The sequence below is a fragment of the Nematolebias whitei genome, chromosome 9 (assembly GCF_014905685.2).
Source record: "Nematolebias whitei isolate Nwh7 chromosome 9, NemWhi1, whole genome shotgun sequence".
Classification (NCBI taxonomy): Eukaryota; Metazoa; Chordata; class Actinopteri; order Cyprinodontiformes; family Rivulidae; genus Nematolebias; species Nematolebias whitei.
In genome coordinates this window covers 24,750,414-24,775,010 of record NC_056506.1, presented here as the reverse complement: position 1 = coordinate 24,775,010, position 24,597 = coordinate 24,750,414, and the positions used below count along the sequence as shown (strand labels likewise).

The 24,597-nt window shown below is 38.3% G+C and overlaps 1 protein-coding gene across 1 annotated transcript in view; it reads right to left on the bottom strand.

Moving 5' to 3' along the window:
• The window catches only part of scp2a (sterol carrier protein 2a), a 75,080-nt gene extending 50,938 nt beyond the window's left edge, over positions 1–24,142 (bottom strand). Inside the window, exons 1-11 of the mRNA XM_037682049.1 lie at positions 24,037–24,142; positions 20,901–20,958; positions 19,963–20,034; positions 19,631–19,762; positions 18,462–18,526; positions 12,505–12,631; positions 11,971–12,034; positions 11,763–11,849; positions 11,489–11,639; positions 11,236–11,383; positions 7,271–7,378 (exon numbers count right to left, since the gene is read on the bottom strand). Coding sequence (XP_037537977.1) covers positions 7,271–7,378; positions 11,236–11,383; positions 11,489–11,639; positions 11,763–11,849; positions 11,971–12,034; positions 12,505–12,631; positions 18,462–18,526; positions 19,631–19,762; positions 19,963–20,034; positions 20,901–20,958; positions 24,037–24,090 — 1,066 coding nt within the window. The 5' untranslated portion in view covers positions 24,091–24,142. The remainder of the gene's footprint in view (positions 1–7,270; positions 7,379–11,235; positions 11,384–11,488; positions 11,640–11,762; positions 11,850–11,970; positions 12,035–12,504; positions 12,632–18,461; positions 18,527–19,630; positions 19,763–19,962; positions 20,035–20,900; positions 20,959–24,036) is intronic.
• Between the last annotated feature and the right edge of the window lie 455 nt (positions 24,143–24,597).

The window sequence follows — 24,597 nt, the reverse complement described above, 5'->3', positions numbered from 1 at the left end:
CCAACAATATATATATATATATATATATTGTTGGGGTTGTTCTATGTTTTTTGTTGTTGTATGTTTAGAAATGAAAAAACAAAACCACTTTGTTTAAAAAATAAATATATATATAGTACATATAATACAATGTACTTGTTGAGTACAACACAAGTGCATATGCCCTTACCAAAAGAACGAAAGATGCTTGAGAAACTTGTGTAACTGGTTATTTTACTGAATAAACTACAACTACTTTCTAATAACAAAGTTGTGAATTCCACTTATATCCCACAGTGTACACATGTATACACCCTCATTTTCAAGTAATTGGTGTCAAAATAAAACAAACAGCACAAAATATGGCAATAAAAAACATCTATACCTCTGCATTCAGCCAGTGTGATGTGATGACAATCATTCACAGAGAGACAGGATTACTGAGATTATCTACAAGCCCAGAGAACTGATACCAAGATGTCTGCTAATATTATTTACATAATAAAATACTCATCATCACATCAAATTTTACTCACCATCAAGTACACACGAAAATACAACTTATCCTACATGTCTGCTATAGGTCCTCTGTCCTCCAGGAAGACTTATTTGTATTTGTCTGATGTCTGTTGGAACCTGTTTTGGACTTGTGTAAATCATACATAATGGGGATGTGAACTGTAGGTGAGGAACTTTAGTGCACTTCAGTCACTACTGTGTTAATTTGCTCAATGCTAGTACAGAATAACTTACGTATAATATATAGGTATAATATAATAGTATACTTATAATATTCAGTTTTTCTCATGTCAGTTTTTGGAATATTTTATTTATAGTTTGTCAAACTAATGTAATTGTCTAACAGGTAGTGTTAAAGATTATGTAAAATATTTGAATTCATTCTGTTGTGTAAGTGTACGTTAAGGATAAATTGGCAATTATGTTTTTCCTATTCTAGTTTCAAACAATCTTTATCTGTTGTTTGTCATTATTGTAAAGGGGAACTGGAGTCAATCCCAGTTGACTTTAGGTGAAGGAGACGCACACCTGGACATTTCACTAGCTCATTTATTTGTGGGTAAATGATCTAGAGGGAACTACACAGGAGTTCATTAGTTTGTCCTAATTGATTCTTTCGTTGCCAATTTAAATGTAGGTTTCATAGGAGTAATTTGGAAAGAGCAAGCCATAATTTACTTCCATGACACAGCGGGGGGAGGGGGGGTTGTCTTTTCACAAAGTAAATTTCATTAACAGTACATTATCATAAATCTAAACAACAACAACAACAAAAACAGGGGCATCAAAACTAAATCACTGTTTACTTGATAACTTGCTGTTTATATCTGCAGTTTAGATAAACAAGGCCATACTGGTGTCTCCACCTAATATATGTCAAAGTAGTGAAAGTCTTGTCATTTTTTCCAGGTTTTTTTTTTTTTATTATTTGAAAAATGTACCCATTTCAATTTGTTAATTTTAACAGTACAGTCTACAAAGTTAACATTTTTAGAAACTAGCCTAGTCAGTGTAAACATGTGTTTAATAAGGTGGGTATGAGCTACTGGGCCAAGTCAAAAATATGTTGTTTCCAATAACCCTGTAAATCTGGTAAAATAAAATTATAGCTGAAATGTTACACTCCAGTCATGTTAGGTGTCAAGCTTTTATAAAGAAATATTTTGGTTATCACAAAGCAGATAAGTCACTTTTAGAAAAAGTATCTGTGGAGAATAAAGGATTAAACCCCTAATACTGTGATTAAATTACATTAGTTTTCACCCAAAAAGGACTATATTTCTGCTAAATACCTGCTCTTCTTTTTGAGTTTGAAGCAGACTGAAATGTTATTGTTCTTTTAAAAATATATAAATCAAATAGACTTATTGCAGCTTTTAATAATGTGATATCATTGAGTATGTTGACATTTAAATATTTATACTGTTTCTGTGAACAGATTGGATGTTATAGTAATTATTATAAAAGGTGACTGCACATTCTACCCAGAAGTTTCTTTTAGTTCTTTATTTTAGACAAAAAATAAAAACACTCCAAATAGCAAAATAAAGGTAAAATGTCACAAAACTAAAATCACTTGTTTTTTTTTTTCTTCTTTTTTTTGCAGTATGAAAAAGTTCAAAATAAATGTGTTGATCTAGGATATTTTCTTTTATACTATTTCCCCCCACAATTTACAGTTGATTCACTTTGATTTAGTCTTGGACCGGTAAGAAGTGTGACAAGAAGGGAAAAAAGGCAAACCTTTCCTAATATAAGAACTGTGAGGTATAGCCCCTCTGTTCTAGAAACTTGGAACCAATAAGAAGGTAAATTTGGAGTGAAACATCGGTCCACAAATTTCCTCTGAAGGGATCAGATTTCAGTGGATAACATGAAGCATTCTCAGGCTTGTCACTTCTTAAGGTATGTCTATAGGCATGTCATAATTTAGTAAAAATACATTAAACTGTTAACTGCTAGCAAGCCATATTGTCTGGATGTTATGTGAACAAGTGGAAATATTACACTGTCCTGACTTATAAAGGAAGGGTGCTCAAAGAAAGTAGAAAGAAAGAAAAGAAAATGTGAGTTGAGAATTTAAAGGAAGTATTCACAACTTAGAAATTCATTTTTTTAGGATAAAGACAAAGAGAAATATAAATTATATTTTTTAAGAGGAGGGTGGACAACATAAGAAAATATAAGATTGTCAGATAAACCTGGGATTAGATTAGGTTTGTTAGACCTTTTGCTGCATTGTAAGAATGTACAACGTATACAATATCAGTAGTCAATAGCCTAAGCTAATATGATCGACAACAGCTAACAGCTGACACCGTGATATCTGCTTGCGTACCTGGACAAAAATGGGTCAGAAGAAGGCACCATTGGCTGAAAAAGAGGCCTCCGGGTTCAACTGTCCCCCTCTTACAATGCTGTGATTGTTAGTATCACTCAGCCCTCTGTGAACAGTAAACAGCCATCAGTGTGCTAATGACCCATTGTTAGGCTGATGGTCCTTCTTGAGCATGTGATCAGCTGGTTTTGGTTGTCAGCAGCAAACTGGTTGATCCACTCTGAGAAGGTGCTATTTAAGAGACTGAGCTGAAAACAGCACCTCAGACTGAGGAAGTCTCTTAGATGAGAGACGAAACGTTTCTATATTTGTTTGCTTTGTTTTTTGTTTTTTTTGAATGTGCAGAGAGGACCAGATTGAACTTTTTTCGATTATCACTGAAAGCCTCTTGTTTCCGACAGATTCTTATGCTTACCTTATATTATTCTTCCTTTCAAATAATCCTGTGTAAAAAATTCTCCTCTAATAATAAATTATACTTACCTTCTTATCTGTGTGTAGGACTGTGTCAGTTTACCTATTCTTGGCTTAAAATTAATCTGAATGTGACAGCCTGAAGGATATGCCTTTATGCAGATGGATCAACAAAACAAAGGAGGTGGTGAGGTTGTGATACATAGTATGTGGAAAAAGTCTGAGATTCAAAGTGCTGGATACAATGTCAAATGTTGTTAATGATTTACTAGAATGTATATCAATTGAAATCTTTAAAAAAATCTGCTGAAACCACATGACACGCTACAGCCAATACCGAAACGTGACACCGAAAGAAGAGTGACGTTTCAATACATACACCGGCCAGTGCAGTTCGGTCGGTGCCATAAAAAAACCTCGGTTCAGTACTCAGCCCTATTCATTACTGTATAACGAAACAGAAAAAACTTACTATTAGTAAGTTTTAGAGAAGGTTGGGATTAAACACATTTGTACTTATTTTTTAAACAAATATACGTGTTTTAGTGTTATTCCTTTTGACTCAAAGAACTAAAGCAGCCGAAACAGCGAGAGACTCAAAAGGGCTGTGAGCACTCCCACAGCTCCCCATTACCTTTTTGGTACAACACTTGCCCGCAGTAACATGAAACAAAACGAGCATCGAGACGTGGAGAACTCGCTTCAGAGGAGTAGACTTGGAGCTTCAAAGGATTACATGTGTGATATACATGTATGCTTCCGTCATACCTTTCTTAAAACCTGATAAATTAATCTGGCATAAAGATTTAATCCCTTGATTTTAGCGATAACTGTAGTGAGCTCGGCCTCCGACCAAAACCTGCCTCTGAGGACATTCAGGGGACAGGAACTGTTATTTCATTGATTTGAATCCAGAAATACAAATTAGCTCATCCCGAGACTGTCTAATTGTATCCTGAAGTAATCAATTGAAAGAACACTCTTCTTTTATATCATCATTACTATTTTACGATATCTTGATAAATCAAAAGAGTGTTTAGTTCATACCATTTCTAAATGTTGAAGTGAACCACTCATTTTAAATCAACTGTGAAACGGTATTAATGATTTTTTAATCCTCATTTAAATTAGAAATCAAGTTAAATGTCTATTTTACAAAGTAATTATGCATTTTTGATCTTCTGTCTAAATGAGAAGTAGTGATGTTGGTCGAAAGTCAGGAAGAAGTTATTAGAACGAAGTGTCGTGTTTTTAAACCTAGCAGACGGTAAACAAGAAGCTACTGGCCTTTCTTCCTCCCACTTCGCTATAACATGTCTTCTGTCTGTACGGGACATTTCTAAAACATTCCTGCTGTTTTCTTGACTTGTAATGACCCTCTGACATCACTAGAACCACCCCCTGTTGGTTGCTTCAACCAATCAGGAAGTCCTGAGGTGACCGGAAGTGAGAACTCTTTAAGAGTCCACACTTCCTGGAACTTCTCAGGTCTCAGGTCAACTGGGTCTGTCAGTCAGTCTGTCAAGTCTCCTGAGCTCCTCAAGTGGGTCTCTGATGAAGTCTAGTCTTGAACTTAGTCTTCGGAGCCTGTGATGGATCCTTCCACATCTGAGTGGAACCTCTTACGGACTCACAGCTTGCTGTGTATCCAACCGGGAGATGAGCGTGTTTGTTGAACGGAGTATCGTCACTACTTCGGACGATTCTCAGCCATCCTTACCGGAGACGCTGAAAGGTCGCGTTGAAATGGACTCCTGTTCCCGAGTGGAGGTATCCTCGTCTAAAGGTAACGAGTCGCCACGCACCTAGTGTACCAGGGCTGAGCTGGGGTCGGATGAAGGGTGCCATTCCCAGTCAACACACTTTCCTCTTCATTCATCTAAATCCTCCTCTTTAAACTCCTTCATTTCCCATCTTTAAACTCTTCTATTTTGCCAGTAATTAATCTAGATGCCTTCAGAAATGTCTGTTGTTTTTATTAAGTAAAACGTGCCAAGTTTTATTAATCAGAACCAGATCAGCTAATCACTTGTACATTATGATGTTAAATTTTGATTCTGTTCAATAAATGACCACATTTATTCTGATGGGTCAAAGAAAATTAACGTCTCATGTCACTGATTAAACAATCTACGCACAGTTACCTCGGCCACATGGGTGTAATTTAATTCGAAAAAGAGAGAATCCATTTATTTAAATATATTGTAGTCAAGGGCAGCTAAAACTTTGCCCTTAGAACCCTACAATAACACACCTCCATTTTTCAAGTCTACACTCTGTTAAAGAGAAAAATAACCAATATAAAAATTGACAGATTTGTTGTTTATTTTTTGGAGGGTGTACCTAAAATAGGTTTGGGCTGCAACAATGCAATGCAACATTGGTTCCACCTACTAAATCTTTTAGCCTGGGAAAAAATAAAATTGACTTCAGTGACGTCAGGCCCCGGGTCCCGCGCCCCATAGTTTGAGAACCACCATGTTAACCAGAGTATGTGTTTGATTTAAATATAACTGCAATATATACATGACATATGTGTATAAGGTACATAATACTAAACATCCTCATACCAGATCATCACAATACAGACTTCAGAATCAGGTGCAGACAATCAAAGATACATTAGTCACGGGGCAATCACCGGTCCCCTTTAGAAGTGGTAGCACTTTTTTCTTTGTCAACGACCATTACAAAAAAGTAAATGAAGATGCATTTAAAGTTCTCTAGGACACAGCAAAACAAGAATGGACAGTTCTGACGAAACACAGAAACTTAAAGAAAAGATTTGCTGGTGAGCCACAGCAGCACTAGAAAGTAAAAAGTGGATGTATGGAAAGCAAAATGGGTCATAATTCACATGTTTTGAAATGATCTCTGGCGTCTTATAACTGCAGCTAATTATGTCAACAGGTGTTTAGTAAGTTCCACCTTCATATGAACGGAACAATAAAACTTACACAACTGAAAAGCTCGGAGTGAATGAGAAACATTATTTTCCCATTCAGAGGTGTTGGCTTTTATCTTGCATTAGGTAAACAAGCTGATCGGAAAAAGAAAAACACAAATTTTTGTATTACTAAAGTTTTGGAAAATATCCAACATTGTGTTTGACTTGTGGCCTATGAGACAAAGTTTACAATTCAAATTAGGTTAAAAGAAATGTTAATTTTTTATGGTTTATGTAATAGTTTGATAATCTGATGCTGTTCATGACCTTAGAGCCTTTGAAATACAGTATCATCAGTGGTTTGTTTGTTGTGTCTGCTTATGGGAAATTTAATATTTATTTAAAACAAAAACAAAAAATAAACTTTTTTAAATGAGCTGATTTTTCTTGTAGTACCAAACTGTGATTTATGTGTACAATTATACCTTTATTTTGCATCTACATGTTTAAAACATTTAAATCGAGCCTCGTCACATACTGGGTGACACAGTTCGCTTGCTTTCAATCATTTAAAATGTAAAGCGATTAGACGAGAGGCTAGACAAAATCACAGCCAGCTGCTCAGGATCTCTTTAACCCAGTTCCAGGTCAGTCAAACATGAGAAGGAGGCACATGACACCCAGTGGTCACTGTGGAAACTGAATTCACATCTTCCATGAGCAGACTATGTCACATGTAAATCCTGTTTAAAAGATAGAAACAGGACTTACTGTGACCAGCTGATGCCAAACAGTTGTAAAGGAAACCTTTGTGTAGCACCACTGTAAATATCCGAATATTTAGTAAAAAAAGATATTTATTAAAAATTACCTAAATGTTACAGAAAAAAAGAGGAACTGCAGCAGAAAACAGGAAGTGTGGAAAGAAAAGAGGGTCTTCACTGCCTTGGTATTTTTACTGAAAGGTGTTACTCTGATGGAGAAAATCTCTAAAAAATCTGGGGTCTTTAGTTCTTACAGTAAAGACTAATAATATTTGACATCAAACATTGTTGAAATTGTCCCAGTGACCGCTTGATGTTTTCAACAACTCAACACGTGACAAAGCCGGCTCACAGACAGACTCTGCATACCTGTGGCTCCAAGAGGATGTCCTTTAGAGATGAGACCACCGCTGGGGTTGACCACAAACTTTCCTCCATATGTGTTGTCCCCTCTGTCGATTAGTTCTGCTGCTTTACCTGCAACCACAGCTCAAAGTCAGATTACATGTGCATCACTACCAGAAACTAATAGCTGAATCCACAGCAAACACACCACTGCTGACAAACACTTAAAAAAATACTATTTACTATTTTCATGCTGCTAATAGCTTCATGAAATTTATAATTTTCTCCTATTTAAATTAAAATGTAGCTCTTTTGTTTCAAGCAACATCCACAACCATCAAGCCGCAAAGGATGAAAAAGCAGTTAAGATTTTATTTTTTGAAATGTTCAATGTTTGGGCTCCTCATGTGTTTAAGGAGCTTCTGGTTCCTCTCAGATCCATCGGCTCCTTGTGGAGAAGACAGTGAGAACTTCAAGGTGATCTTTAGTCTAGCAGGTTTTTCTGTATGGGGGATTTACATGAGGAATGTTATGACTAGGCAGCAAGGTGGCGCAACTGGTAGAGCTGCTGCCTCTCAGCGAGCAGGTCCTTTGTTCAAACCCCGGTCCAGGGGCCTTTCTGGGTGGAGTTTGCATGTTCTCTCCGTGCATGTGTGGGTTTTCTCCAGGTGCTCCGGTTTCCTCCCACAGCCCAAAAACATGCAAAACATGCATGTTAGGCTGATTGGTAACTCTAAATTGTCCCTAGGTGTGAGTGAGAGAGTGAATGGTTGTTAGTCTCGTTTGTCTCTATGTGGCCCTGTGATGGACTTGCGACCCGTCCAGGGTGTACCCCGCCCCTCGCACAGTGATTGCTGGACATGGGCACCAGCGACCCCCAAGACCCAAAATGGAATAAGTGGGTAAAGATAATGGATGGATGGATGAATGGATGGATGGATGGATGGAATGAAAAAGCATGTCCTGTCCACTTCCTGGAGACCATTTTCAAGTTGTTGCGGTTTAAGCTGTTCAAATGTTTTTTTTTCTGTAAAATCTGGGTTTAAACACCAGGGGTTGGCATAAAGAAAATTTCCAGGTTGTCCAGTAGACAAACTCTTGACAGAAACTGGTGGTCCGCAACCTTTACAAGAAAGAAGGCAAAAAATCTAAAAAAATAATAATAAAATGCAACTTAAAACGTATATTGCACTATATGTACAAGGTTTACTATATTCATGTTGGTCATCTTGTGGACTGCATGGAATTTCCAAATTACTGAGTGGCCGACTCTTTCAGGAACTGATGGAGTGGAACTTCCTCGTTCTCCTCCTCATCTTCTTCCTTATCATGGAAGCACTCAGTGTATTTTAGGCAGGGTTTAAATCAGAAAAATATATATTTTGACGGATTAATTAATTTATTTTTTTGATGAACTACACAAACACATGTATTTGCTATAATCGGGGATATAAATATATACGTCTTTTAGTGTTCTTAAGTTATTTAATTCAATTCAAAAATACTTTATTAATCCCAAAGGGAAATTATTTGTTGGTTTAACTCGTTATCCTCATTTCATTAAGAGATGTTATAGATACTGATGGCTGTAGGCCGGAAGGATCTCTTGTAAAGGTCCATCCCACAGTGGATCCTAAGAAACTGGCTGCAGATGCCGTCCAATCCATCCACCCAGACTCAGCTGGACTCTCGGTTCCCCTGGGCTGTAGGACCGCCCGAATGCTGGGCAAAACTCCTCCCAGAGCCATGGCCTCTCCTCCCAGCAGCCTGTCGAGCTCCTCGTTACTGCGGACAGCTAACTGTAGGTGTCGAGGGATGATCCTGTCCTTCTGCTGTCGTGAGCCATGTTTCCTGGTAGTTCCAGGATCTCAGTGGTCAGGCACTCGAGCACAGCTGGCAGGTAGATGAGAATGCGTCCACAGAACATCCTTTTCAACCCATTTGAGATTTAGGGCTGTAGTTGAGATATTATTTGAGCTTTTGAGATGTTAATCAGCTGCTGTTGGTTGTAGAAAACTGCCTTGTTGCCATGGTTACATATCATAACAAATGTCTTAAACTAAAAAAGTTTCAGTAAAAATCCTTCCAGCTGCACAGCATCTGATACCAGAGGAAACAATCATCCAAAAAATGTGATTTACATCCAGAAAAAGAGGAATTAAAGTTTCCAAAAGCAAAATCTCAGAATGAAAGTAACAGAGCTGCTCCAACATGCAGCCACCTTGAGCGGCGCAATTCTAGAATTTTATAAGAACTAAAGCCGTAGATGTAGCCTGTTGCACCGTGGGACACACACACAAAAAGGCTGAGTGAGCTCCCGCTGCATCACGTTCTCCTTTGAGGACCAGAAGTTTAGTCACGTGCGCAAGTTGCACGTCTGTACGATGATGACGCTGCTCAGAAGACATTAACGTTTACCACAAAGTTTGATTTTAGAATTTAAAGATTGTGGGGGTAATTGTGTATCAGATCTGGTATCTCCCCCGGTTGCTGTGAATTGGTCGCCTGCAGAAACATACGTTTCATACTTTGTACGTAGACAGGTCAGAGTAGTACGGTGTACTCTTTGGAAAATAATACAGGAAACACTGATTGGTGCTCTCACCTGGAGTGTAAGTTGGGAACACCGTACACAGCCACAGTGTATCAGACAGTGCAACTAGCCCTGCTCTGCTCTGATTGGGTCAAACTGTGGCTCTGGTTCTTTATTTGTTGAAAGAAGCATCAGTTTAATCCCTGTATCATTAGACTGGATGGCTTTAACATGACAACAACAAAAGACACCCCCCCTCCTTCATTTTTACCAATGATAGAAATCCATCATGGCGATGGAGAACTTTAATTCATGTCTATTTCACTCGGTTGTTGACCAGACAACCTTGAGGCAAAATGTGGTTGTCCAAGACAAAAACTGCTAGTCTAGGACAACTGGAAATCACTTATGTTGACCCCTGAACACAACCCTATAAATATGTAACACAGTTTGTACTGAACCGGACCGAGGCTACCACCTCTCATCATGCTGTGAACAGCATCTCCACAGTGACAGCATCAGAAAGCATTTGGTCTTTTTAGAGATTTGAGACTGGGCACCTTCTGTTGGATAAAAATAACCTCTATTCATCTTAACTACTCAAAGAAGCCACACTTCAGACATGAGAAGATATTTTGCCAGTTTTTACTTGCAAGGGCAGACATTCACAAGCTTACACAACAGATGCATCAATGGTGCCCGGTCGTGAGAAACTTCACTGGGCAGTGTGCGAAAATTTATTTATATTCATGCTTATCAGCCCTCACAGACAGTCACTGATGACCTCGGCCACCCAGCTGAACATGCAGGATCAAATCAGCTCCTCTCTGAGAGAGAGAAAAGAACTCTCTGAACCCACACACATGGTTCAACATCAATTTAACATTAGTTAGTGATAAACATCCTTGACCAAAATTCCCATGACACCTTCCAGCAGGACAATGACCCTAAACACACATCTGAAATAACCATCCACTTGTTTAAGTACAACCAGTTAAAAGTCCTGTAATGGTCCCGTCTAAGTCCAGACCTCCGTCCAACTGAGAATCTCTGGTTTGATGTAAAGCTTGTTGGACACAAGCAGCAGCCATCCAACCTGAAGGAGCTGTAGCAGTTTGGTCATGAAGAACGGAGGTTAGATGGACCAAAATCATGAAAACAAACTTAAAAGATCTGTTTCTTTATTTACTTTTAAAAGTGTCTACACAAAATGCAAGTTTATCTGGATTTTATGCAGTCTTGTTTCTTGTTTCACAATATATTTTTTTAATTTCAAATTGTAAAGTAAAAAATGCAAACCCCTCAAAATTAAATTTCAGTGCATCTCACTGTTTTTGTACCTAAAACCCAGCACAAGTTTAACTCAGGTAGAAGGATAAAGAAATCAGCATTAATTCCATAACCCCCAACACACTCAAAAATAGCTGGTGTGCAGGTTTAGGAGCTCCAGCCTTACCTTCTTCACAGAGACCCAACGCCTCATACGTGATAAGCTCATTGGCTGAGAAGCAGTCGTGCAGCTCAATAACATCAACATCACTGGGCTTCAGACCTGCAGCCTCAAAGCACCTTTTAGCTGCCAGCCGAGTCATGTCGTATCCCACCTGGATAGAAACAGGGTTTGAATCATGGCTGTTAAACCTACAATGTTAAAATTAAAATATGGCGCTGTGATCATTAAAAAAAAGAGAGCAGTTCACACATCTTACCATCTTAATGCAGCTGTTTTCATTAAATGTGGACGCAAGGTCAGTCACCATCTCTTGAGCCACAATTTCCACTGCCTGGTTTTCAAGGTGGTGCTTCCTAACAAAGGCTTCACTGGCCAAAACTGCTGCTCCAGCACCATCTGAGGTTGGGCTTATGAGAAAAGAACATGGACCAAGCAGGGAACATAACCACTTATTAGTCTCTACCTAACAGTTTTATTCACCTTTTGATTTCACAAAGAAGACAGTGGCTGCAAATATGTGAAATTCCTACCAGCACTGCAGCAGAGTAAGAAAGTCAAACACTTTCCTGGAGTTCATCACCTGCTCCAAGCTATACTCATCCTGGAACTGGGAATATCTGCAGGGATATGGACAGATATGGCCTGAGGCAAAACAGTCAGCATGCTGCAAACAGCTCAGACCGATCAGATTAAAATCCACACAAACGCAGCTCATTTTGTAGAGTCACTGAGTCTTACGGGTTATTCATGGAATGCTTGTGATTCTTCCAAGCAATCTTGGCAAAGTGTTCTGGTTTGGTGCCTGAACAAAAATGTAAAGACATGCAAGATTAACATTTTCATAAAAGCACATGTTTGTGTTTAAAACCCAGTGTAAATGCCAGAAAAGATATATTGTACAAAACTCTTGAGACAACTGTCATATTGAAAATGATGGCTTTAGAAATAATGAGCCAGACTTGGTTGTACTTGTAGGTTATCCTAATCAGAATTTTTCCAGTTTTAAATAATTTTTTGTTTGTTTGTTTGTGCAAGTGACAAAACAGCATCTCCAAATAAAAATGTACTATTACTATTATTATTATTAAATATGATATTGTTCAATTAAAAATAGTCTCAAGAAAAAAAAATCATGAAATGCAACAGGCAACAAGAACTCCTTCAAATAATGCTAGGTCTTTGATTGACCCTATTTATCAACATCATAGCTCTTGAATTCCCAAAATCATAATCAATTCATTGATTGATACATTGGACATAGTGATGGATTACCATATTTCTCCATGTGCTCCCTGCCAGCGTTGCCAAACATCTGAGGGGCTCCAGGTGCAGCTTCTATCCCATAGCAGTTGATCATCACCTCCATGTGCTTGTCCATTGGGTTGACCCTATCCATGTACTGAAGATACATTTACAGTTTAAAAGAACAAAAGTAAGGAGGTGTCATAACACTTAACTTAGTACACCCGACTGCTCAACACTAGGGGTTCACAACACTAGAGTCTAACTGATATATAGGCAGGACCGATAATTTTTGGACTATATACAGTAGATCAGGGGTGTCAAACTCACTTACAGAAGGGGGTCAAAATTAAAACCATTATCAAACTAAGAGCTGGTTTCAGAATTTACATTAGCTCAAGTTAGATACCCAACATATTTTCTTGGTTGCAGGTTCAAGAGTTTGATTGGTCTCATTTGACGTTTTCTGTTGCATTTTGACATCATAATCAAAGATTACTGAAGAAAATTAAAGTGACAAAAGTAGTTTACATTTAAAATAACATCTTGGAGGCCAGATATGATGTTAAGGAGGGCCACATTTGGCCCCCGGGCCCTGAGTTTGACACATATGATATAGACGTTTGGGGGTCTGTCCGTATCGACGATAATGGTCCCATTATGCCCGATATAAACACTTCTAATTTTCACCCCTAAAATGCTGGGAACCAGCCATAATTGTACAATGTACCCAGCAGAGGGTGCATGAAGACCACTTTCAAGTCATGGTCGTTCATTTTAAGTTTCACAATGTTCAGCACAGATTAAGCAGGGGGCAATACTGTGTTGTAGCGTATTTTGCTGAACAGAGTATGGTAAGTTTATTTTAACGTAATAGCAAAATTAAAAAAAATCTGCAATAAAACATTCTCTTCAATCCTCCAACCCACTTGTCATTAGCTATGTGCCTCTCAAGCTAGCAAGCTAATGTTAATGTGGGTATGCTGTCCTCATAATGTGTGACTATTAGGAATGTGCAACATGGCATGAAATTCATATCACGATATGTGTTGTGAAGGGTGGCGATAACGATATATATCACAATATGTTTTTGGTATAAAACTTGCAATAGGATTTTTTTTTAAAAGCATAGGGTGTCTTTTTGCCATCATTTATTTTGAATTAAGAAAATTCCACTACTAGGTCCAGAGAGTTTTTAAATAATAAACAAATCAAGTATTAGACTTCTTTCTTGTAGTGCAAAACAGTGCAAAATATATCAAATGCAGTTTTAGTCATATGTTTTAAACAAAAGAATATGTTGTTAACTCTTAACAGTTTCCAGTCTTCTCACTTAAGAAATGAACAGCAAGAGAGCAGCAACTGAAACACTTCACCCTCCAACCTTCTAGTGGGCGACCCCTTCCGCTTTAATGGAGAGTTGACACAAAATGACTGTGGCTTTGACCAGAGGGTCTCACAGTAAAACCACACAACACTGCGGTCTTATCACAGATCAGAGAGCAGGTTTCTGTAAAGCTGACCAATGCTTACTTTAACTTTCGACGGGGGGGAAAAAAAAAAAAAAACTTTCGGCGGAACACAGTGTTTTGCGCATGCGTCCGAATACGGCAACACTTTGGCAAGCCAGCCGTAGTTAGCTTGTAGCTTCGCTACTTAGCTCTCGAAGAAAAGACTTTAACGCCTCTTGCACATAGTTTTCAACTCAAAAAAAGTAACGATTAAACTGACAGCTCTGATTTTACTTCAGACACAGCATTACGGCGGTTAGCCGGTAGAAGACAGATCTCTATTGTAGGCTAAATTTCTATCGTTTCTACCGTGTACAGTATATATCGCGCATTCCTAGTGACTATGTGAAGCTAGACAGCCAGTGAACAAAATAAAAGAAGTCCTCAGACAAGGCTTGCTTTCTTGATTTTACTGAAGATATTTTATTTATGAATTTGTAAAATGACAAGTCTCTCAAGGCACAAGCGTGTAGAGCACATTTAGTGTGTATATGAGCGGTTTTCGCCCTTATTTTCTGAAGCACTTGTTTTACTGGAGAAAAGATGTTCAAGATTGTTCTGTGGTGAGGCAAGACCTGCTAACGATGCTAATGAGACCACGCCGCTAACAGAGCTGCTGAAAGAACCTTACTGCTAACCGAACCACACCGTAGATGTATTTCTTTTTCAATTTTGGTGCCTTGGTTTTAGTATTTTAGTAGTATTTTTTTGGTATTTTAGTAGTAATTTTTTTTAGAATTTTAGTAGTATTTTTTTAGTATGTTTTAGTATTTTTGCTGCATGCTTTGGTATCTGGCAATATGACAGCTCAGTGGTTAGCATTGTTGCCTCACAGCAAGAAGGTCCTGGGTTCAATCCCTGGTTGAACCTGGGGTCTTTCTGTGTGGAGTTTGCATGTTCTTCTTGTGCTTGCGTGGGTTATCTTCGGGTACTCCGGTTTCCTCCCACAGACCAAAAACATGCATGTTAGGCTGCTTTAGGCCCAGGCCTCCCTTGCAAAAGAGATCCGTGATCTCAATGGAATTTGCCTTGTTAAATAAAGGTTAATAAAATAAATACACTTCTTGTTTTTTTTTGTTTGGGTTTTTTTGGCGAGTCGAGACAGTTCTTCTCATCCTCAACATTTCATTGCATAGTTGACTTTGTGTTGATTTTGCATATAAACCAAACCTGAATCTGAGCACTCACTGACCTCACATCCTGCACGTACAATATGACAAAGATCAGATGTCTCACTCTGATTGGAATTCAAACCCAAAACATTTTAACAGTTTTTAGCATGAATTTACTTAGACTAGTTATTAACAATGAAAATATTTATCACCTCATTTATGTAACTTACTCACATGATAATAAATAATCTTTTAAACCCTTTTCAGTCAGGTTTTAGGAAGCAGCATAGCACTGCAACTGCTGCTCTAAAAGTTTTAAATGATGTGTTTGAGGCACTGGATTCTAAAAAGGTTTGCTGTGTTCTGTTTATTGATTTATCCAAGGCTTTGATATGGTGGATCACACTATCCTGGTAAAAAATATTCTCAAACTGGGCATCTCCAAAGAAGAATCTTACTGGTTTGGAGATTATTTGGCAAATAGGACAGTGTGTACAGATGGCTGGAGTAAGCTCAAGTTTTCTTAACGTAAAAAAGGGCGTACCCCAGGGCTCTGTCTTGGGGCCCATCTTATTTACAATTTACATTACTGCACTGTGTGAAAATTTGCAAAATGCCTCCTACCACTTTTATGCTGATGATTGTGTAATTTACTGTTGTTCAAATTCAATTGATCAGGCACTTAAATTCATACAGGCTGCTTTTGATGAGGTGCAGATTCATCTTGAGCAACTAAAATTGGTCTTAAATGCTGATAAATCTAAAATAGTGGGGGGTTTTTTCAAATGTATCTGTCCCATTAGAGAATATTCCTCTAATAAAAACTGCCCCAGGTAAAGTTCTCGAGAGGGTCTCCTGTTATAAATACCTGGGCTTAATCATCGATGAGGAGCTTTCTTTTAAATCTCATGTGAAACACCTAATCTCCAAATTAAGGGTGAAGCTCGGGTTCTTCTTTAGAAACAAATCATGTTTCTCCCTTAGAGCAAGGAAGCTTTTGATCACGAATACTTTTTTGCCAGTACTTGACTATGGCGATGTTGTTTATATGTGTGCTTCAAGCAGTTGTCTAGAGTCATTGAATCCAGTGTACCACTGTGCATTAAGATTTATTACTGGTTGTAGCTACCTTACTCATCACTGTGATCTCTATCTTAAAACCAATATCTTCCATGTTTAACAGGCAACATGTGCATTGGATGACTTTGGTTTATAAGTCTCTTATTGGCATGCTTCCACATTATTTATGTACTTTTATATGAAGAATGGACAGTAGTTATGCCTTACGCTCTAAGGACTGTTGGCATCTTCATGTTCCTCGTGTATGAACAGAAAAGGACAAGAAAGCGTTTAGCTTTTCTGCCCCCTCAGCTTGGAATGCCTTGCAAGCTGAATTAAAACTGACAGAACTTGTTACTTTGAGTGCTTTTTGCAAACTTTTAAAAAACCGACAAGGGATATCTTGTCAACAGTAGCTGTGTTTTAGATCTTAAATTGTTATTGTTTTAAATAATTATTGCCATTTACTGTTATACTTTATGTTTTATATTTTTATATATTTCTGAAGTCTTCATAATCTTGCTACTTGTTGTGTTTTTTATGACGTGTACTGCTGCTGCCTGTTCTTGGCCAGGTCACCCTTGTGAAAGAGGTCTTGATCGCAATGGGTTTTTATCTGGTTAAATAAAGGTGTAATAAAAAATGATGAACTTATTACCGTCTTTGAGAAAAAGGCGGGACAGTTGGACTAATTAAAGCGTGGATCTGATTAGCTTAGCTTCATGGTTGCTAACAGCTGCGCTAAATAAACAAGCACCGCTCCACTCGCTGTTTACTTAGCTTCTTGGTAGTGGACAAAGCGTAAAATTTTTCAGTCATTATATCAATTATCAGTGGTCGCCTACCCCTTCAAATATCGATATCGGTGATAGACAAAATTTCCATATCGGTTGGGCTCTACACAATACATCAAAAGTTTATTAGCACAGTGTGCAATATCAATGCTGCAAAGAATTACAGCAGTATATTGCCAAAATATTTGGAAATCAAACGAATCCATACTATCTTAAATTTCCCAAGCTGATTTAGGAGAGTGTTGCTGAAATGTTAAAGTTAAATGCTAAAGCAACACTACAGTAATCACTATAGAGAAAAATGTGGGTTTATCACAAGTGGTATCATCTTCCCTGTTTTTAATATTGTCACAGATGCACATTTTCCTAATATTGTGCAGTACTATATAAAACACTTCCTCTAATAAAGTTAACTACCATTAAAAATCTACCAAGAAAATAATGATGTAAGAAGTTTTTCAACACTGAAGGAACACTACTGTGTCTCGTCAGTGAGTCAGTTTAGAAGGAGGATGTGCGTTGACCATAGGCGTCGCAACCATTATATGTGAAGGGGACAAGTCCCCCCACATTAAAAAAAACGTTCATTTAGACCTCCCCACTTTTACTATAAAACATTAGTTCAGGAGGCGCAGTTTATTTTTCTTTGTGAACGAATCCATTCCACTTGATTAATAGGAGAATACTCAAACCACTAAAACTCCACTCCAGGTTTTCCTGGTTACCTCCAACTCTCCACCGTCCCTTCCTGTCTCCTGTCTCGGCAGAAAACGCGCACACGTAGAGGAGATGGAGACACCTCTGTGTTACTCGCTCACCAGTTTAGCAGCTTAGTGCGGGCAGTTAATGACCAGGGCATTGATCAGAAACATATATTCATGTTAGGAGGAGAGAAGTGGAGCGCTACGTCTATAGCATCTTAGCTTAGCAGTAACTGTGACGCTGTAAGTCGCTGCAGGTGTAAGAGACGCTGTGTGTTCAGGTGCATTAAAGTTGAAATGTCTTTAAAACCCCACACCTTATTGTCCTCAAGTTCATGAGAAACATAATTTAGATGAGTAGTGTTGAACACAAGTAAAAAAAAGTCCAGTGGTGATGTTTTTTATTTCTCTATAAACACAAATAGTGCCGATCTGACGCTCTGTATTAAAGTGTATTAAAGTAGAAATGTCTTTAAAATCCACAGATGAATTTACACAAACTTGGTGAGAAACATGTTTTAAATGGGTGGAATTAAAGGAAATCCAGGTGAAATGTTGCTTTTTGTTCACTAGTGAACACATTTTTTTTTACGTGCACACACACGTGCACGTGAGCACACATCTACACACATCATTGTGTCCCCCCCACATTACGGATGCTTCTGACGCCCTTGGTGTTGACGCCAACTGAATCTTTTCAACAAGAATATCCAGACATGAAAAACTGAAGGTGATGAACAGAGCAACAACAGCAACTGTCTGATAAAATGCCAAGATACTGCTTGAAATCCAGTAAAGCACAATGAATACCTTGGAAGACAAAGAGCCCCTCTCCATCTTTTCAAAACCAAGTGCGAGCACACATTCAGCCAGACCTGCCAAACAACGAGAGACGTGCACAGAGAGTGATCTTAGACACTGTTTTCATTCATCATTCATGTAATTTTCTTCTGCTGTCACATCAGACTTTATTAACAGATTCAAAAAAGTTCAAAACAAAAACAACTGGACTTTATTTGTAACAGAAGAGGTTTCGAATCCCATCCAAGATGTTTTCTCAATTCAAAGAGCAGGGAGTGTGGGGTTTGAGTTTTAAAGCTGATCTAAGCTAGATACATATGCAGATTGCTCTATCACTCCTCACAATAGGGGTTTGTTAGGGTCTCTAACCCCTACTGCAAGGAGTGATAGTAGGGCTTGATTTGTAAACTGATCGGCGTTGGAATGCAAATAGCAGGCGGGCTTGTCAAGATCCTACACCCCCCCACACATACACACACACACACACACACACACACACACACACACTCCCACTTACTTGACGGAATTGTCATGCAAGTCGGGCTCGGAAACGAGCCCTGCTCTGTCCCTGCTCAGTTGTCTGACTCCACCCCCACCACTCTTTTAGGGGCAGAGATTGTTTTAAGGGTAGATGTGGAAATGCTACTTAAAGAGGCAGCTATTGTGTTTAAAATGAGTGTTTATGTCATTATTTTCAGTTTACATATACAATTTAAGTTTTATACGTTCAAAGTAGTCATATTTGTTCATAACTTTATTAGTAAGCCTGAGAGTTCCCGGATCCTGTTCCGGCAGGATCTGGCTCAAATTAAGCACTGAGTGATAAGGCAATCTGCATATGCATCTAGCTTACCTCAGCTTTATAACTCAAACCCCTCACTCTCCGTTCTTTAAAATGAGAAAGCTTCTCGGATGAGAAGCGAAACGTCTTCTGTTACAAATAAAGTCCAGTTGTTTTTGTCTTGAACTTTTTTTTAATCTACCCTGTCCTGGATGACTGAGAATCTTCACCAGCTTATTAACAGATTAACTTCCTTCTTCTTTCTGCACCCTTTTCAGTAAGTGTTTTTTTCTTTTTGATGAATTTGTTTTGTTTATTTTAAATTAATTAATAAATAAAAAAACAGATTATTTTAAACTTTACATTTTAAATAGCTACACAGTGCTGCTAGACCCACCTCCCTGGATCAGCTGACGGCCCAGGAACAGAGCAGTGGAGCCTGTGGAGCAGTTGTTGTGCACGTTGACAATGGGGATGCCAGTCAGACCCAAACTGTGGTAAATGGCTCTCTGTCCACATGTTGAGTCCCCTGAAACAAGTGCAAAACAAGCTGTCATCGCTCAATTATTTTACTTAATCTACTCAGAAAATAAAACTACAATAGGCAGATGGACATTTTTATACGCTTCCTTAAAAAGTTATACGTTGGGTGGGACTGGGCACTGTAAAATCTCTTATTCATTGAATGTGATTATGATACAAAGCATAACATTTAAGTGCAAGTCTCACCGTAGACATATCCCACACAGGCTTGTTGAATAGCTGAATAAGGAATCCCTGCATCTGCAAGAGCTTTTTCACCTAAACATGGTCAGACAATGAAGAAACATTGGTGTATTTTATTTTAGGGGTTGATCCAAACACAAACAGTACTGATCAAGCATCTTACATCGTTCATTTGTTTTGATAATAAAACTGAAAACAGGTGCATCATTTTATCAAGAGAATAAAAATTAAAAATAAAATCTCAATAAACCTACACTGTATCACCACTCACAAGGACTACATATCCCAGAAGCCAACAGTACCCCGCCCAGAAGCCCTGTTGCCTTCTGCTGAAATACGTAGAGGGAAAGTTTTGATCTGACTGGAAAAAGTTCGGTCCTTTACAGTGACTTCGGTGCCCAGCGGATGCAGAGAGTCGCACAGAACCCACAGAGAACTGGACCGCCAGACCCACTGGCGAATCCGAGAGCTGGTAGCCGGCCCACGAGGACTTCTGAGTGGGGGACGCGTCGATGTAGGTCCCCCGTAATAAACGAAGGACTACGACATAACAAATCTACTGAAATTCTGGTTTTGTTGTCCCAACCCAGGATTTTCACGCCCCCACCCCACATGGTCACCCCATTAAAAAAACCTGAAGGTGCCACTGGGTCTCACTCTGCTTCTTAGAACAAGCAGTTCCATCATATCAAGAACAACCAGAGTGTTTAGCAGATTTGTTCCTCAACAATAATGCAGTTGGATCTCGAGACTGGACCAGATAAACCTCAGCTCATTTCATTATATTTATATTTACAGGTACATTCTGTGTTTTAAACTGTATTTTACCACAGACCGTGATAGAGGCCCCACAGTGCACGTCTTCCTTCACACATAAACAACATTGTCCCAGTTTAACTTATCCACAATAAAGCAGTAAAAACAGTGTGTAAAACAAGCACCTGCTTCTTTGGCCATTTCTGGATAGTCATAGTTGTCTCTGGCTCCAGGTTTGTCAAACTGCAACAAAACACAGAAAAGTCAAACTAATAAAAAAAAAAAAAAAGAAAAAAGTGGTTTTCTATTTTAAGTTAAAATAATTCATATGATTAAGACTGGGCAGCACGGAGGCACAGTTGGTAGAGCTGCTGCCTCTCAGCGAGCAGATCGCCAGTTCAAATCCTGGTCCGGGGGCCTTTCTGGGTGGAGTTTGCATGTTCTCTCCGTGATGCATGGGTTTTCTCCAGTTTCCTCCCACAGACCAGAAACATGCATGTTAGGCTGATTGGTAACTCTAATTTGTCCCTGGGTGTGAGTGAGAGAGTGAATGTTTGTTTGTCTCCATGTGTCCCTGTGATGGACTGGAGACCAGTCCAGGGTGTACCCCGCCTCTCGTACTGTGATGGCTGGACATGGGCACCAGTGATCCCCGTGACCCAACACGGAAGAAACGGGTAAACATAATAGATGGATGATCAAGACAATCATTATAAAGCGTGAAGTTGCAGCGTCACGTCTCTTTAACTCCTAAACTAGAAACTTCAGTCTTAACAACTTTGTCTTTATGTTTGGCTCCACCTCCTCCTAAAAACATCTTTCTGTGAGTCTGATGGACAGCTACATCACAACACCAGCTGTGAACCCTAGCCCAAATCAGTACGAGTTCCCAAATGTCGCTGCATCTTAAAATTTAAAGCACAGTAATAAACCAACACCAGCTCAGGGTTTAATGAGCCTTCATTTAAGCAATTTATAACCAACGACTGGCTGTTGTTTCACACCAGTCTGTGGAGCTTTACAGCTCAGTTTAATGTGTGACTCGAGACAAGACTGTGTGTTCAAACTGTTCGTATTATCAGTTCAGGACATCCGTGTTAACTGGCATTCAATAATTACCCCTAAAATTGTCCTGACGTATGACAAGTGATCAGACCTGTCAGCTTTGTGTTTATGTGCAAATAAACAGTTTGTCCAAACAGACATGACACCAAGCTGCACACTTCTTTAAATAAAGCCATTAATTATTCTTCAATATAAGTTGAGCACATTCTGACACCTTAAAGCAACTTTTTTTTTTTTTGTAATAGTCAGATCCTATTTGGAAATAATTTATTAACTGCATTACTGATCGTTAAAAATCTTTGGATTAACCCTGCAGATGTCGATCCCCACAGACAAAAATAATCATAATCTTCACTAAATAGTTCAAGCAGCTGTCAGTGCAGCTCTCATGAGAACATATGTTTATTATTACACGGTGCAGTACGCTGCAGTCGCACTCTGCATGGCACTTCTCTTATTTATCGTCCCCTGTGGCAGAATCACCTCTGCATGAACAGCTTTTCCCTGTAATGACAATGAAGCTGTAGTTCCACAGAAACTACTTTTCCTGTGTGTATACTAGTATAGTAAGCCATCAGCGCCAAAGACAAGTGAATTTTAACGTGACTTTGATGCATAAACATGTAACTACACATACTTTATTTGTAGCTAACACGTTGATTGACGCATAGATCTGGCTTGTTTGTGGTTCTTTTGGTCAACTGCACTTCCTGGAAGATGGAGTCGCGTCTCGTCGTTGGCTGCTCAGATCCAGGGTTGAACCACTTTGGCAAAAGAGGGGGGGGGGGCTCCTCCCCCCATTCAATGGTCAGATAACCTGTTGTTTTTCTGCTTCTTACTTTGTATATTTTAATGCTGTAAACATAACATGTCATTGTGCAAGATAAAATGAAAAGTCACATGTCCTTGACCCAGTTGTCTTTCAATATAATAGATGAGCAGCAAAATCACATCAGTAAATATTAAATAAGTGGCTGTTATGTGCTTGTTCTTTCTTAGAAGAGCTGCTTTAACACAATCAGGTGAGTCTTTACAACTACATTCACATTTTCACACTTGTTTTTGTGGGTGGTTATTATTATTATTTATTATTATTATTATTTGTAACTTTTTTACAACCTTACTACTGGTGAAAACTATGCACTATTTCAGCCATTCATATGACAAAATGTTCAGTTTTAGCATTTTTAATACTTAATTTTTTTTATTTACAAACATTTCCCCTATAGAAATACAGTACAGGAAGATCTCTGATATCTTTAAAACACAAAACTCTTGTTTTTGAAATCTGATTCTGCAAACCAGCTCCGTTTGTCTTTGTGTGATATTTTTAACTGATCAATGCTACTTTCCATGCCACGCTGCTGCTTTTAGCTACCATTCTGACACTTTTAACTAGCCTTATGCTAAATGTAGCTGCTGTTCTGCTACTTTAAGCTTCTATTTTGCTACTTTAGCTTTTAACTAGCCTTCTGCTACTTGCACAATGCATAATAAGCAGTTATTAACGATTTATAAAGTGTTTATAGAGGAATTAATAACATATCTATACACTATTTATTAGCATCTATAAGGGGAGTCTTATTGTAAAGTGGGACCAAAATTGTCGACCAGTTTTGTGGTTTGTTCAACATGTTTTGTTAATAGACAGGTTAAGGTGTGCCAATTGCACTGAAAACATGATTAATATTCTCCAAGTGTTTAAAAAATAATTTGTGCACATGTTTTATTTAGTAATTTTATGTTAAACTGTGGGAGGCAGTGGTTAGGTCAGGGTTGACTTCTGGTCCAGAGAGAGTGCATTCTCTTATTCAGCACATACAATACAATCTGAATGAATATGGAACTAATTTAATACGACAGTGTGATGTTTCGTCATTACTTACCTGGCAACCATGTCAATAAACTTTGTAGTTAGATGAACTCTTTGGACTCTGATCTTCAGATGTTGCCACAGAGAATCAGCATGATATAATCAGAAATGTGTTGCTACTTAACACTTTTAAAGTGTTTAAACAGCTTTAAATTGTTAATTAAAAAAATAAACCAAATTACTACGATAGTATTTGAGCTGTGTGTGCACATTTTAAACACTCTACGGGTAACACAAATACTGCCAGGTGGAATTAAGTCTGAACAGCTCAGATAAAACTTGCACGATGCAATTTGGAGTTAGCTAACAATGCTACAAACAACAAAGCACCAGTCAGAAAAAGCTGCGATGCTAAAGTAGTAAGCTTTATACGATAGTATTACCTTTGTCATGCCAACCCCGATGACAAACACCTTGTTCTTCTGTTGAGGAGCCATTGTTGCAGATAATCTCTGAATGCTTGAAAACCAGATTTCACTTGACAAGAGCTGCCTCAAACGTCACAGCAACTTAACAAAGGTTGTCTATGAGAAAGAAGATGTGTCACTTTGAAAGAACTGGCCAATGGAAAAAAATGCAGACGCACACAAAGATTGTCTATTTATAATTTCATGTATCACTACAAGTTAAAATCATAGGGGACAAGACAAAAGGACAGACATCAACATAACTTTATCAATTATTAAAGGAAAGTTTCTTCTAAGACATAAAGAAGGTAGAATTTTACAGTTATTTCCATAAACACACGGATATTTGAGAAATCTAAGCAAAAACTGGACATACAATTAAACTGCATGATAGAAACACGCTACTTTGTATATACAGTATATATATATATATATATATTTTTTTTTTTTCATTTAGCCTTTATTTATACAGGTAGTCTCATTGAGCCACGAGAACTCATTTTCAAGAGAGACCTGTTTAGAGAGCACATGGTGGGG